Source organism: Salmo trutta, chromosome 38 (genome assembly GCF_901001165.1).
Source record: "Salmo trutta chromosome 38, fSalTru1.1, whole genome shotgun sequence".
NCBI classification, from domain to species: Eukaryota; Metazoa; Chordata; class Actinopteri; order Salmoniformes; family Salmonidae; genus Salmo; species Salmo trutta.
This window is the reverse complement of record NC_042994.1, coordinates 17,591,701-17,607,318: the sequence shown is the minus strand read 5'-3', so window position 1 is coordinate 17,607,318 and position 15,618 is coordinate 17,591,701. Positions and strand designations below refer to the sequence as shown.

At 43.4% G+C, this 15,618-nt stretch overlaps 1 protein-coding gene across 1 annotated transcript in view; it reads right to left on the bottom strand.

The window, feature by feature from the left end:
- The window catches only part of LOC115178847 (nidogen-1-like), an 80,274-nt gene extending 70,710 nt beyond the window's left edge, over window positions 1-9,564 (bottom strand). The window contains exon 1 of the mRNA XM_029740215.1: window positions 9,268-9,564. Coding sequence (XP_029596075.1) covers window positions 9,268-9,471 — 204 coding nt within the window. The 5' untranslated portion in view covers window positions 9,472-9,564. The remainder of the gene's footprint in view (window positions 1-9,267) is intronic.
- Between the last annotated feature and the right edge of the window lie 6,054 nt (window positions 9,565-15,618).

Below are 15,618 nucleotides of genomic sequence, written 5' to 3'. Positions count from 1 at the left end.
GAAGGCACGAGGAGTTGCTTCATAGTCTGATGGAAGGGTTCCAGACCTTGGCCAAATGCCATGACCGAGCATTGAACACATTGCTGGAGCAAGTCTGCGGGTTGTCTGTTAGGCAGCCTACCATGACGGTAACCTCCCAGGCCGTCAGTAACCCGGCTGTTAGCAGCGCCACCTTCCCTGCCACCCCGGTTTCCCGGGAACTCTGCATACCTCCCCCGGAACGCTTTGATGGAGAGTCGGGCACCTGTCGGTCATTTCTCGCTCAGTGTTCCCTCATCATCAAGCTGCAGCCCTCCTCCTTCCCCTCGGACCACTCTAAGATAGCGTACCTCATCACACTAATGTCCGGGAGGGCTCTCGCCTGGGCTACGGCAGTATGGGAACAGCAGTCAGTCTGGAGGAGTTTGTGGCGGAGGTAAAGAAAGTTTTCAATGATCCATTGTCCGGGAGAGAGGCTGCTCGGAAGTTACTCCAGTTTCGGCAAGACTCCCGCAGTGTGGCAGACAATGTGGTGGATTTCCACATGTTGGCAGCTGAGTGTGCCTGGAACCCGGAAGCGCTGTTCGACATGTTCCTGTATGGAGTTTCGGAGGAAGTAAAGGATGAGCTTGCAGCCCGGGAACTACCGACATATCTCGTCTCGCTCATCGCCTTGACCATACAGATTGATGGGCAACTACAGGAACAAAGGAAGGAGAGGAGAATCGATTTCACTCGCTGCCCAAGGATTCCACCTCGGAAGTCCCCGACGGCTCCATTGCCGAGAGAACGCAAGGCTACCCGAGTTCCCCCGAGAGTCTCCGAAGTCAGCCGATTCACCTCTTCCCAAGCCAATGCAACTAGGCAGAGCTAGGCTGTCTCCAGCCGAACGGCTATACAGGCTTCACACTAAGAGTTGCCCGCATTGCGGGACTACTGGTCATTTCATCTCCACCTGTCCACTAAAAGACCAGGCTCACCGGTAGGAGCGAGTACTCTGGTGGGCCATACGGAGATCTTTTCCTCTCCCATTACTCACACCCCTTTTCATGCCATTTTGGTGTGGGGGAACCAATCTAAATCATTCCGGGTCTCATTTTTATTTTTTATTTCAACCAGGAAAGCTAGTTGAGAACAAGTTCTCATTTACAACTGCGACCTGGCCAAGATAAAGCAAAGCAGTGCGACACAGACAACAACACAGAGTTACACATGGAATTAACAAGCGTACAGTCAATAACACAATAGAAAAAAAAGAACGTCTATATATTGTGTGTGCAAATGGCGTGAGGAGGTAAGGCAATAAATAGGCCATAGTAGCGAAGTAATTACAACTTAGCAGATTAACACTGGAGTGATAAATGAGCAGATGATGATGTGCAAGTAGTGATACTGGTGTGCAAAAGAACAGAAAAGTAAATAAAAACAATATGGGGATGAGGTAGGTAGATTGGGTGGGCTATTTACAGATGGACAATGTACAGCTGCAGCGATCGGTTAGCTGCTCAGATAGCTGATGTTTAAACTTAGTGAGGGAAACATAAGTCTCCAGCTTCAGCGATTTATGCAATTCTTTCCGGTCACTGGCAGCAGAGAACTGGAAGGGAAGGTGGCCAAAGGAGGTGTTGGCTTTGGGGATGACCAGTGAGATATACCTGCTGGAGCACGTGCTGTTATGGTGACCAGTGAGCTGAGATAAGGTGGAGCTTTACCTAGCATAGACTTATAGTTGACCTGGAGCCAGTGGGTTTGGCGACGAATATGTAGCGAGGGCCAGCCGACTAGAGCATACAGGTCGCAGTGGTGGGTGGTATAAGGGGCTTTGGTAACAAAACGGATGGCACTGTGATAGACTGCATCCAGTTTCCGGAGTAGAGTATTGGAAGCCATTTTGTAGATGACATCACCGAAGTCGAGGATTGGTAGGATAGTCAGTTTTACTAGGGTAAGTTTGGCGGCGTGAATGAAGGGGGCTTGTTGAGAATAGCCCATCTGTAAATAGCCCATCCAACTACCCCATCCCCATACTGTATTTATTTTTTTATTTTGCTCCTTTGCACCCCAGTATCTCTACTTGCACATTCATCTTCTGCACATCTATCACTCCAGTGTTTAATTGCTATATTGTAGCTACTTTGCCACTATGGCCTATGTATTGCCTTACCTCCCTTATCTTACCTCATTTGCACACATTGTATATAGACTTTTCTACTGTATTATTGACTGTATGTTTGTTTATTCCATGTGTAACTCTGTGTTGTTGTATTTGTCGAACTGCTTTGCTTTATCCTGGCCAGGTTGCAGTTGTAAATGAGAACTTGTTCTCAACTAGCCTACCTGGATAAATAAAGGTGAAATAAAAAATAAAAAAATCAACTGCACCACTGACGTGTCTCACTCTACTGTGTGGGAGTCGTTAAAAGCATATCTAAGGGGCCAAATTATTTCATACATAGCGTATGACAACAAACAGCGCAGGGGGAGGGCACACAATGCAAATAGTCCGGGTAACCATTTGGTTACCTGTTCAGGAGTCTTATGGCTTGGGGGTAAAAACTGTTGAGAAGCCTGTTTGTCCTAGACTTGGCACTCCGGTACCGCTTGCCATGCGGTAGTAGAGAGAACAGTCTATGACTGGGGTGGCTGGGGTCTTTGACAATTTTCAGGGCCTTCCTCTGACACCGCCTGGTGTAGAGGTCCTGGATGGCAGGCAGCTTTGCCCCAGTGATGTACAGGGCGTACGCACTACCCTCTGAAGTGCCTTGCGGTTGGAGGCCGAGCAATTACCGTACCAGGCAGTGATGCAACCGGTCAGGATGCTCTCGATGATGCAGCTGTAGAACCTTTTGAGGATCTCAGGACCCACGCCAAATCTTTTTAGTTTCCTGAGGGGGAATAGGTTTTGTCGTGCCCTCTTCACGACTGTCTTGGTGTGTTTGGACCATTCTAATTTGTTGTTGATGTGGACACCTGTTCCACTACAGCCCCGTCGATGAGAATGGGGACGTGCTCAGTGCTCCTTTTCCTGTAGTCCACAATCATCTCCTTAGTCTTGGTTACATTGAGGGATAGGTTGTTATTCTGGCACCACCCGGCCAGGTCTCTGACCTTCTCCCGTCTCGTCGTTGTCGGTGATCAGGCCTACCACTGTTGTGTCGTCAGCAAACTTAATGATGATGTTGGAGTCGTGCCTGGCCATGCAGTCGAGGGTGAACAGGGAGTACAGGAGGGGACTGAGCACGCACCCCTGGGGAGCTCCAGTGTTGAGGATCAGCATGGCAGATGTGTTGTTACCTACCCTCACCACCTGGGGGCAGCCCGTCAGGAAGTCCAGGATCCAGTTGCAGAGGGAGGTGTTTAGTCCCAGGTTCCTTAGCTTAGTGATGAGCTTTGAGGCTACTATGGTGTTGAACACTGAGCTGTAGTCAATGAACAGCATTCTCACATAGGTGTTCCTTTTGTCCAGGTGGGAAAGGGCAGTGTGGAGTGCAATAGAGATTGCATCATCTGTGGATCTGTTTGGGCGGTATGCAAATTGGAGTGGGTCTAGGGTTTCTAGGATAATGGTGTTGATGTGAGCCATTACCAGCCTTTCAAAGCACTTCATGGCTATGGACGTGAGTGCTACGAGTCTGTATTCATTTAGGCAGGTTGCCTTTGTGTTCTTGGGCACAGGGACTATGTGGTCTGCTTGAAGCATGTTGGTATTACAGACTCAATCAGGGACATGTTGAAAATGTCAGTGAAGACACCTGCCAGTTGGTCAGCATATGCCCGGAGCACACGTCCTGGTAATCCATCTGTCCCCGCAGCCTTGTGAATGTTGACCTGTTTAAAGGTCTTACTCACGTCGGCTATGGAGAGCGTGATCACACAGTCGTCCGGAACAGCTGATGCTCTCATGCATGCCTCAGTGTTGCTTGCCTCGAAACGAGCATAGAAGTGATTTAGCTCGTCTGGTAGGCTCGTGTCACTGGTCAGCTCGCGGCTGTGCTTCCCTTTGTAGTCTGTAATAGTTTGCAAGCCCTGCCACATACGACGAGCGTCGGAGCCGGTGTAGTATGATTCAATCTTAGCCCTGTATTGACGCTTTTCCTGTTTGATGGTTCGTCGCAAGGCATAGAGGGATTTCTTGTAAGCTTCCGGGTTAGTCCCGCACCTTGAAAGCAGCAGCTCTACCCTTTAACTCAGTGCGAATGTTGCCTGTAATCCATGGCTTCTGGTTGGGGTATGTACGTACAGTCACTGTGGGGACGACGTCCTCAATGCACTTATTGATAAAGCCAGTGACTGATGTGGTGTATTCCTCAATGTCATCAAAAGAATCCCAGAACATGTTCCAGTCTGTGATAGCAAAACAGTCCTGTAGTTTAGTTTAGTTCTCTCCATTAACATCTAATCATCTCTTCCCAGCGTCACAGATTGACACGGCATTCTAGTTCTGGCATAGGAACGGTCTGGTGTTTTTGTTGTGACCTATTTGTTGACAACACATTTGGGTTAAAATTCCCAATAGGCACTTTTTTAGATATCTGCAAACTCGCAGCTATGCTAAAAAACATTTCCCTTAATTTCCGCTCGAGCCCACTAAGTGTCCAGTTGAAAGGGGCTTAGATCTTAGCCAGTATTTGAAGGGCACAATCTCCAGATTATACGACATAATACATAACATTAATCCGCCTTCCTTGGCAAATACAAAATCTGCATGGGAGCAAGACATGGGTGGCGAGCTACCCGATGATATATGGCAACATAGTATTGAACGTATTTTTTATTTATTTTTTATTTCACCTTTATTTAACCAGGTAGGCAAGTTGAGAACAAGTTCTCATTTACAATTGCGACCTGGCCAAGATAAAGCAAAGCAGTTCGACAACATACAACAACAGAGTTACACATGGAGTAAACAACATACAGTCAATAATACAGTAGAAAAAAAAATAAGACTATATACACAATGTGAGCAAATGATGTGAGATAAGGGAGGTAAAAGCAAAAAAATGCCATGGTGGCAAAGTAAATAAAGTATAGCAAGAAAAACACTGGAATGGTAGATTTGTAGTTTGAAGAAAGTTCAAAGTTCAAATATAAATAATATGGTGCAAATGAGCAAAATAAATAAAATAAATAAATACAGTAGGGGAAGAGGTAGTAGTTTGGGCTAAATTATAGATGGGCTATGTACAGGTGCAGTGATCTGTGAGCTGCTCTGACAGCTGGTGCTTAAAGCTAGTGAGGGAGATAAGTGTTTCCAATTTCAGAGATTTTTGTAGTTCGTTCCAGTCGTTGGCAGCAGAGAACTGGAAGGAGAGATGACCAAAGGAGGAGTTGGCTTTAGGGGTGACCAGAGAGATATACCTGCTGGAGCGCGTGCTACAGGTGGGTGCTGCTATGGTGACCAGTGAGCGGAGATAAGGGGGGACTTTACCTAGCAGGGTCTTGTAGATGACCTGGAGCCAATGTGTTTGGCGACGATTATGAAGTGAAGGCCAGCCAACGAGAGCATACAGATCGCAGTGGTGGGTTGTATATGGGGCTTTGGTGACAAAACGGATGGCACTGTGATAGACTGCATCCAGCTTGTTGAGTAGGGTATTGGAGGCTATTTTGTAAATGACATCGCCGAAGTCGAGGATTGGTAGGATGGTCAGTTTTACGAGGGTATGTTTGGCAGCATGAGTGAAGGATGCTTTGTTGCGAAATAGGAAGCCAATTCTAGATTTCACTTTGGATTGGAGAATCCAATACCTCATCATTTTGCATAAGGCATGGGCTCATTCAGTTTAAAGTTTTGCACCGTCTCCATTACTCAAATGACAGATTGGCAAAAATATACCCAAATGTGGACCCCAAGTGTTTGAGATGCCACCAGAGTCCAGCGACTGTGGGACACATGTTTTGGTCATGCCAATCTTTGAGTGGCTTCTGGGACCCCATTTTTGAGGCATTCTCACATATGTGTAATACAACTGTTAGTCCCAACCTGTTCCCTGCCATTTTTGGGGTACTTCCCCTAGACCAGAATGCTACCACGCATTAGGCGAATGCAATAGCATTTGCCTAGCTGCTAGCTCGCCGCCTTGTCATCTTTCACTGGAAGTCTGCAAAGGCGCCCTCCTTTAAGCAGTGGGTTAAGGAGGTGATGTCATCTCTGCCTCTGAAGAAGGTTAGGTACACTGTGTTTGGGTCCCGACAAAAGTTTGATTTAACCTGGTCCCCCATTAATACAATACGTGGAGAGCTTGTTTTTTACCTAGTGTAACTTGCATATTTTGGTAAGCAGTCATGTCTGTTCTAGTGGCCATTTGTGCTGATAAGAATTTTTATTGAACTTTTTCCATTGTTTTTCCATTTCCATTTACGTCATTTAGCAGACGCTCTTATCCAGAGCGACTTACAAATTGGTGCATTCACCTTATGATATCCAGTGGAACAACCACTTTACAATAGTACATCTATACATTTTTTTCTATGTTTTTATTTCTATGACTGTTTTTCAGTTTTTTTCTGTCCTATTTCATTTACTTTAATAGTATATCCTTGTATGATGCTTTGGTGGGTGGGAGGGAGGGAGGGATAGATGGGAGAATGAGGCGTTCGAGTTGTACTGTTCTTGTTCTCATATTTGAAAATCTATAAATATTTTTTTTTAAAGACTCAAATGGAAATGTAAAATGAACAGTAAGACTTAATGAAAAATGTGATCAATGTGATTTTTCCCTTCCGCAATTCCATTTAAGTACAATGTTGCTCTGATTGCATCCAGCCCTTGGTGTCGTTCTGCAATTAGTGGGTGGTATATTATCTGGCTAATCTGGTTGGAAGGGGTTCAAGTAGCACTGGGAATATTACTAAATTCCAGGATGTCACTCATTGGGAGGGGAGGAAGTTGTTCTGGACACAAAAATGCAGCCTTTTTTCAGGAAACTTGTAGTTTGTATGGATTATGTCGTTTTAGGGGAGTTTAAGTCAACAAAAAGAAAAGAGATAGATGTGGTGAGAAGTGAGAACAACCCCAAGCGTGTTGGAATCTCTTGGTTTAGAAAAGAGGATATTTGCATAGCACACCTCTATGTCAAAATAAGAACAATCTCAGCAGTTGAATGGTCCCAAATGACAGAATGTTAACTGACTTAGCTATGTAATGACCAAAGAAACTTGAAATGCAGAGACAAATTCCGTGCTAATATCCCTAAACAATGACAAACACTGCACACAAAAAATGGGTAGAGAAAGGTAGAGTAAAGGTAGAGAAAGGTAGGGTAGAGAAAAATTATCTTCAGTCGAATCAAGTTAAGTCAATATGATAAGCATCAGGATTGGCTATCAATTGGAGTTGAGCTCTCATACAGCATGGAACACACTGAGAATCTCACTGCCGATAGACTCCCGATAGGTAGGTCTAGTTATCAAAGTGGGAGGCCGTTCCTTCTCTTGCTAGAACAAAAGCGGTACCTGCTGCGTGCTGACCCAGTAGCGACAAACCTACAGATTATACTTGTAGAATCGCAATGCTTGTCAGTGGCCAACAACTTGATTTTGAGCCAATCAAAGAGCACGAACCCCCATGTGGGGGAGCCAACAAAAAAAGAAAAAAATAGGGCATTTTCTCAGTACATCCAGGGATGAGCCAGTCACACTTCATATGCAATGTAGGCTATGGGATGGTAGCTAGCTAAGCGTATAGACGCAATGCATACAACACTAAATACTTCCTCCAAGCTAGCTAACCACTGTAGCTAGTATTGACATTCTAATTAAATCACAATGGATTAGCTAGTTTTCATGAAACAGCTGCCTGTGATAGCTGCCAAGTTAGTGCAGTGTCCTTAGCTAGCTAGCTATATTTTACTAGCTAGCGTATATGCTAACGTTAGCTAGCCACCTAAACATTTTGCTATGGACTGGCACTGGCAGTATGGAATTATGGAGAGTGAATTAAATAGTTTCTTCATCATCTTGCTAGGTACTGTAGTTATCTAGCTGTCCCACCTGACTAGTATTTAGTTTAGTTAATTAGGATCCCCATTAGCTACTGCAAATGCAGCAGCTACTCTTCCTGGGATCCACATCAAACGTATAAATACATGACAATGTACAGAACAGTATTAGACAAGAACAACATAGTATCAACAAGCAACATTAGCGCAGATACATTAGCTTCGAATCTAGGCCATAAGCAATACACAGGGATATGCATTGCCAAACAACGCTACTGCCACCTTCTGGTTTGGAGTATTTTAGCAAGGCTGAGTCGCTGACGCCTTCCAAGGTCTTTGCTGTGTGAACACAAAAGAGATTGACTGCCTCTTTGGAGATAAATCACACAATAGGCCTGCTGTGTGGGGACTTCATAAGTTCTTTGTGCCGTCTGTCTTTTGATCCAACAAAAGGCAGGTCACGTCAAAGACAAAGCTTTCTTATGGGGCACAGGGATGAGCCTGGGCCTTCTGGGGTTAATGTTTTGTCAATTTACAACAATGGGGCTCAGCGCTTTTTAATGAACAGACTAGTCATTGTTAGGGTTAATTAAGCCTTACACTGCACTGTCTGGGATCCATAGCTAAAGGGCGATTTCATTTATAATGCAGTAGATACATCATACAAAGACGTAGGAGAGAGAGAGACAGAGAGAGAGAGACAGAGAGAGAGAGATCGACATTTGGGCATAACAGGGGTAACAATTGCCAATGTGACATTTTGGGCAACTTTCAGGTGCTTGGGATGATCTGAAACAGTCTAAACTAAATACATATGTGGATCAATGAATGTATCATTCTCTATCAATCATCATCACATGATTTGTTGGTATGTAATATTCTACAGTATAAGGAGGCACAGAGCCAAGCCAGTGTTTATGAAGGTAGGTGTTGATAGCCTTATCAGTCACATAATGAATTGACTGACATTCCAAACCCTCCCAGCAACATTCCACATGGCCTTTCATCACCCCAATTCATGGCATTTGAGCAATTTATGCTAATTTGATTATCATCAATGAGTACTTTAATTTGTGAACAGATTTTGAATGATGTGATATGTGGCATATGCATGAGGTGGTAAACTAATTGAGAACATAGAATGTAATTGTTTTGTTTTGTTAGCTATCTTTCATGGATAAAATCTCCTATCACAATGAATCCATAGGAAGGGGTTCTCAACAGTCAACGTGCATGTGAATATCATAATTGATGGCTGTGCATTTTTTCCATTGATATATTTTGCAGCTATTCTCGTGCATAATTATGCTACTATTTGCGCATGTGCATAAAACATAATTATACTCACATAAACAGTGTCATATGTGCCACCGAAGAAGAACATTGACTGGTTCAAAATAAGTTTTTGAGTTTGGTCGGTCCCTTGCTCCAACAGTTGGTCTCCAGCTTGCTCTCCATAATCAAACATGTCGCGTTTTCTCAAACTGTTCACTGATAACGCAATGGCAAAAAGAGTTGCCCATCCTAACCAATCTCGTTGATGAAGATCCATATTTAAATACGTCTATGCCCAGAACACTTATTAGTTTTGACCTATAGGCTTGCCAACCCAGTTTGCCAAAGCGGTTCCGATGAGGTGCACACCTCAGGGCGCACAATAGCGGAATGAATCCGCGGTAGTAAAAGCCCATATAAAGGGAGGGTGGAGTTGGAGAAGGCGGAGAAATATGCATGGGACACTTGCGCGGGATTGCCTGCCTCACAAACCGCTTTCCAGTCTTTACAATCATGCATCTGTCCGGACGGTTTAACCTTCTCGCTTCTAGATATGCTAGATAAAATAAACATGAAAAAGTAGTTTTAAGTCCTTTTGCCTTTACTCGCAGTCTTTCACCAAACAAACTGAACCTTGTTTTTTCATGAATTGATAACCACATATTTAAGCAATTTATGAGTGATGATTTTGGGTGCAGAATTACAGATCATTCTATATAATAAATAATTCTGTAATGTTTATCCACCAACATACTGGTGGTTAAAAAAGTTTTAAATGTGTAATTTACCAAGCTACAGCAACACAGCAGCAGGTAGCCTAGATGTTAAGCGCGTTGGGCCGGTAACCTAAAGATTGCTGCTTCGAATCCCCGAGCCGTCTGGGTGAAATATCTGTTGATGAGCGCTTGAGCACGGCACTTAACCCTATTGCTCCTGTAAATCGCTCTGGATAAGAGAGTCTGCTGAATATTGAAATGTAAACAACACTGTTGAGTAGAGCGCCATGCCAATATATTTAACAGCTGAAAAGTGTTGCCTTCAACCCACATTTTGTTCCAAGTTAAGTAACAGATTGTGAACAATTGAAAACGTTTGCAAAATAACTATATAATATGTGTGCAACAAAGAGTAGTATTGCAATGGCAGGTCGCGATTTTCTTTTTCCAAACCAAATGAACGAGTTAAGCAAATTAATAACAAGGGAGAGAAAAATATAAAAGGTACTAGAAACATATAGCCCATTGCATGCAATTGCCTTTTTTAACTTTCTTTTTCTTTTTCATTTGAAGACACTGCCACCTGCTGACTTGTGTCTGAAATTTGATGTCAAAGAGTCTTTAACAATCAATTTGAATGGATGCGGAGCATTTCATAATCTCTTTTTGTGTGTGATGTATTTGCTTTTTGATAGAAATGAAACCACATTTACCTATTTTACACATGTAGTTACTACATTCAGAGGTAGTATTGTACCACCCTATCTATTCCTATCAGGGCCTGGTCAGTTTGATGTACAGTGCAGTCTTTACTCACAGATGTTTACTTATTAAAATATTTATTAAGAAAATACCTATGATGCAGCAATCATCAAGAGGCATTCTTGTGTGGTGTGTGTGTGTGTGTGTGTGTGTGTGTGTGTGTGTGTGTGTGTGTGTGTGTGTGTGTGTGTGTGTGTGTGTGTGTCTGTCTTTGTATAAGTGTGCCAGGGTCGGAGTCAATTCCTTTTCAATTCTCTCAATTTAGGAAGTAAACTGACTTTCCACTTCCCGTTCCAATATTCCTCAATGCCTCGTTTTAAGAATTTGTTTTACTGGAAACTGGGATTTCAGCTTACTTTCTGATTTGACTGAATTGAAATGGAATTGACCCCAACCCTGATGTGTGCATATGAATGTGTGAATATCAGACTATGCTCCCTCCTCTTTCTTGCGATCTGGGGTCTCCTCCTTCTTCACTCTGGCTATATTCTCTTTGCAGCCCCTGCTGCCAAACCCCTTCTGACATACCAGCGGGCCTCTAGCTGCTGCTTCAGTATAAGCCTCTTGGACTTTCTCAGTTCCTGATTGAGAATATCCCTCAGCCGCTTCCAGGAAAGGTACGCAGACACCGGCCTCCACATGCTGCATATATTTAGCTCGGGGGATGACAGTTGAGGTCTCTTGAGCTGGCTCACTTCCTGATTGACGGAATGACTATCCGCTCCCATGTCAGGGGGCAGCAAAGGTACCCAGACACCTGACTGGCATTGGCACTGGCCTCCACAGCACTCTGGGACAGGTCTGGTCGCTGCAAGGCCTGCTTGGTCAGCTTGGGGCCTGACACAGCCTTCTGAGATGAGCCTGGACAACCAACCTTCTTCAGGATCATCCTGATTGCAGAGGGGTTTCTGGGGTCGGCACACAGGATGCACTCCCAGAGGACTTTGGCCTTGCACCAGTCAGCGGCTCTGACTTTGGAGCCAAGAGATTGGGTCTGTGGTCAGGCTGTTGGAGACCAAAAACTTGACCTGTAGGCCAGTCACTATGAAAACGGATTCTCCTCAGAGTTGAATCCTATGTACTGCAGTGCAGCTCTCTAGGCTCTCTACTCCTTTCTATTTGTACCAATGACCTGCCACTGGCATTAAACAAAGCATGTGTGTCCATGTATTCTGATGATTCAACCATATACACATCAGATACCACAGCTAATGAAGTCGCCAAAACCCTTAAGAGTTGCAGTCTGTTTTGGTAATGGGTGTCCAGTAGTAAACTGATCCTGAAAATCTCTAAAACTAAGAGCATTGTATTTGGTACAAATCAAGTTCTAGACCTCAGCTGAATCTGGTAATCAATGGTGTGGCTGTTGAACAAGTTGAGGAGACTAAATTAATTGGTGTTACCTTAGATTGTAAACTTTCATGGTCAAAACATATAGAGGGAAGGGTTAATACGGTTTATTTATTTTTTAATTGGGTACCGGCAACTCAAACAAACAAAGTAAATCCATCTCCACCAGTGGAAGGTCCTCCACTCTTGGTCTTTGGGGTTCACAACTTGCTAAAATCTTAAGTTCCTTTATTCCAGTAAACCTCCTTCTCCACCGTATGCGCAGTCTCTCCAATAGCCTACTCCTCATTCACCTGCCGGGGTTAAAGGAAAGACAAAGAAAGCATACACAGGGTGCAGTTAAGTAGAGGCCCCGATTGGTTTCACCTGTCTACTGTTTCGCCTCTAATTACAACTGGAGACAGGTGTGGCTATTCTGCTGTAGTCTGGCAGTTTCCCCTGAGCTGTCCATGGTCCTGTTAGTCAGAAAACACAGAAACCTCGCAGTCACATACCGACCATCCACCATACAACCCCTGAAACAGTATGTAATGACATGTATGTGTAACTGATAGATGCACACACACACACACACTACATGTTCATGTTTATATGTAAATTGTAAAGTATTTTGTCTGTAATGTATTTTTCGATATGTGTCGGACCCCAGTAAGACGAGCTGTTGTCATTGGCATCAGCTAATAGGGATCCTAATAAATCAAATCAAATCTATGGTTGCCTCTGCACCCCCATCCAGAAAAAAAATATTTGTCTTTGAATGGATACCTGAAGAAGAGATATAATTTTGAGTTTACAAGCTAGTTGAATGTACACTATTTCTAAATTCATGAAGATATACCTTTTCCCAGGTGGTAAGCGCAGGTAACAACACATCCGCCACGCTGATCCTCAACACGGGGGCCCCTCAGGGGTGCATGCTCAGTCTCCTCCTGTACTCCCTGTTCACTCATGACTGCATGGCCAGGCACAACTCCAACACCATCATCAAGTTGGCAGATGACACAACAATGGTAGGCCTGATCACCGACACTGATGAGACAGGTCGGAGACCTGGCTGTGTGGTGCCAGGACAAAAACCTCTCCCTCAACGAGATCAAGACAAAGGAGATGATTGTGGACTACAGGAAAAGGAGGACCAAGCACGCCCCCATTCTCATCGACGGGGCTGTAGTGGAGCAGGTTGAGAGCTTCATGTTCCTTGGTGTCTACATCACCAATAAACTATCATGGTTCAAATACACTAAGACAGTCGTGAAGAGAGCACGACAGGAGAGAGAAAGGATTCGGCATGGGTCCTCATATCATCAAAAGGTTCTACAGCTGTACCATCGAGAGCATCCTGGCTGGTTGCATCACTGCCTGGTATGGCAGCTGCTCAGCCTCTGACCGCAAGGCACTACAGAGGGCAGTGCATATGGCCCAGTACATCACAGGGGCCAAGCTTCCTGCCATCCAGGACCTCTATACCAGGTGGTGTCAGAGGAATTTACAGATGCCTGAAGGTACCACGTTCATCTGTACAAACAATAGTACGCAAGTATAAACACCATGGGACCACACAGCCGTCATACCGCTCAGGAAGGAGATGCGTTCTGTATCCTAGAGATGAACGTACTTTGTTGTGAAAAGCACAAATCAATCCCAGAACAACAGCAAAGGACCTTGTGAAGATGATGGAGGAAACAGGTACAAATGTATCCATATCCACAGTAAACCGAGTCCTATATCAACATAACCTGAAAGACCGCTCAGCAAGGAAGAAGCCACTGCTCCAAAACCGCCATAAAAAAGCCCGACTACTGTTTGCAACTGCACATGAGGACAAAGATCATACTTTTTGGAGAAATGTCCTCTGGTCTGATGGAACAAAAATAGAACTCTTTGGCCACAACGACCATCATTATGTTTGAAGGAAAAAGGGGGAGGCTTGCACGCCGAAGAACACCATCCCAACCGTGAAGCACGGGTGGCAGCATCATGTTGTGGGAGTGCTTTGCTGCAGGAGGGTCTGGTGCACTTCACAAAATAGATGGCATCATGAGGAGGAACATTATGTGGATATATTGAAGCAACATCTCAAGACATCAGTCAGGAAGTTAAAGCTTGGTCGCAAATGGGTCTTCGAAATGGACAATGACCCCAAGCATACTTCCAAAGTTGTTGCAAAATGGCTTAAGGACAACAAAGTCAAGGTATTGGAGTGGCCATCACAAAGCCCTGACCTCAATCCTATAGAAAATGTGTGGGTAGAACTGAAAAAGCGTGTGCGAGCAAGGAGGCCTACAAACCTGACTCAGTTACACCAGCTCATTCGGGAAGAATAGGACAACATTCACCCAACTTATTGTGGGAAGCTTGTGGAAGGCTAACCGAAACGTTTGACCCAAGTTAAACAATTTAAAGGCAAAGCTACCAAATACTAATTGAGTGTATGTAAACTTCTGACCCACTGGGAATGTGATGAAAGAAATAAAATCTGAAATAAATCATTCTCTCTATTATTATTCTGGCATTTCACATTCTTAAAATAAAGTGGTGATCCTAACTGACCTAAGACAGGGAATTTTTACTAGGATTAAATGTCAGGAATTGTGAAAAACTGAGTTTAAATGTATTTGGCTAAGGTGTATGTAAACTTCCGACTTCAGCTGTGCATGTACATATTACCTCGACTAACCGGTGCCCTCGCACATTGACTCTGTAACAGTACCCCCTGTATATAGCCTCTCTATTGTTGTTTCACTGATGCTGTTTAATTATTTGTTACTTTTATTTAAAAAAATGTACTTATCTATTTTTTTATTTAACACTTTTTCTTAAACTTCTTAAAGAATTGTTCCAAATTTAAAATGTCAATAGCTCCTTGGTCATGTGACCTACTTACTTCAAACAAGGTTCAGAATGTCCACTGACTACCCTTCTATATTGCACACCCCTTAGTTTGTCAATTTTCATGTCACACGTTTTTACACAAATTTTTCTAACTTAAAAAATCCAATAGCTCCTTAGTCATGTGACCTACTGACGTCAAACAAGGTGCAGAATGTCCAATCAGTTGGCCTACACATTACACAACTTTTAGTTTGTCCAGTTTCATCTCACAAGATTTTACATTCATTTTTCAAAATGTAAAATTTCAATAGCTTCTTGGTCATGACTTCAAACAACTGAAGATTTACATTTTGAAAAATGTGTGTAAAAACATGTGTCATGAAAATTTACAAACTAAAGGTGTGCAATATAGAAGGGTAGTCAGTGGACATTCTGAACCTTGTTAGAGTCAAGTAGGTAACATGACCAAGGAGCTATTGAAATTTTAAATTTGGAACAATTCTTTAAGAAGTTTAAGAAAAAGTGTTAAATAAAAAAATAGATAAGTACATTTTTTTAAATAAAAGTAAGTTTGTACTTTGTTTACGCGCCATAACTAATTCAACTAGGAATACAACATTTTTCCAACATCATGACACTTATTTGGAGCCTGTGGCTCAAGTGGTTTGAAAGCTGTTGAGGTTTGAAAGCGCAAATATTTTTTTATTTTTTTTATTTCACCTTTATTTAACCAGGTAGGCAAGTTGAGAACAAGTTCTCATTTA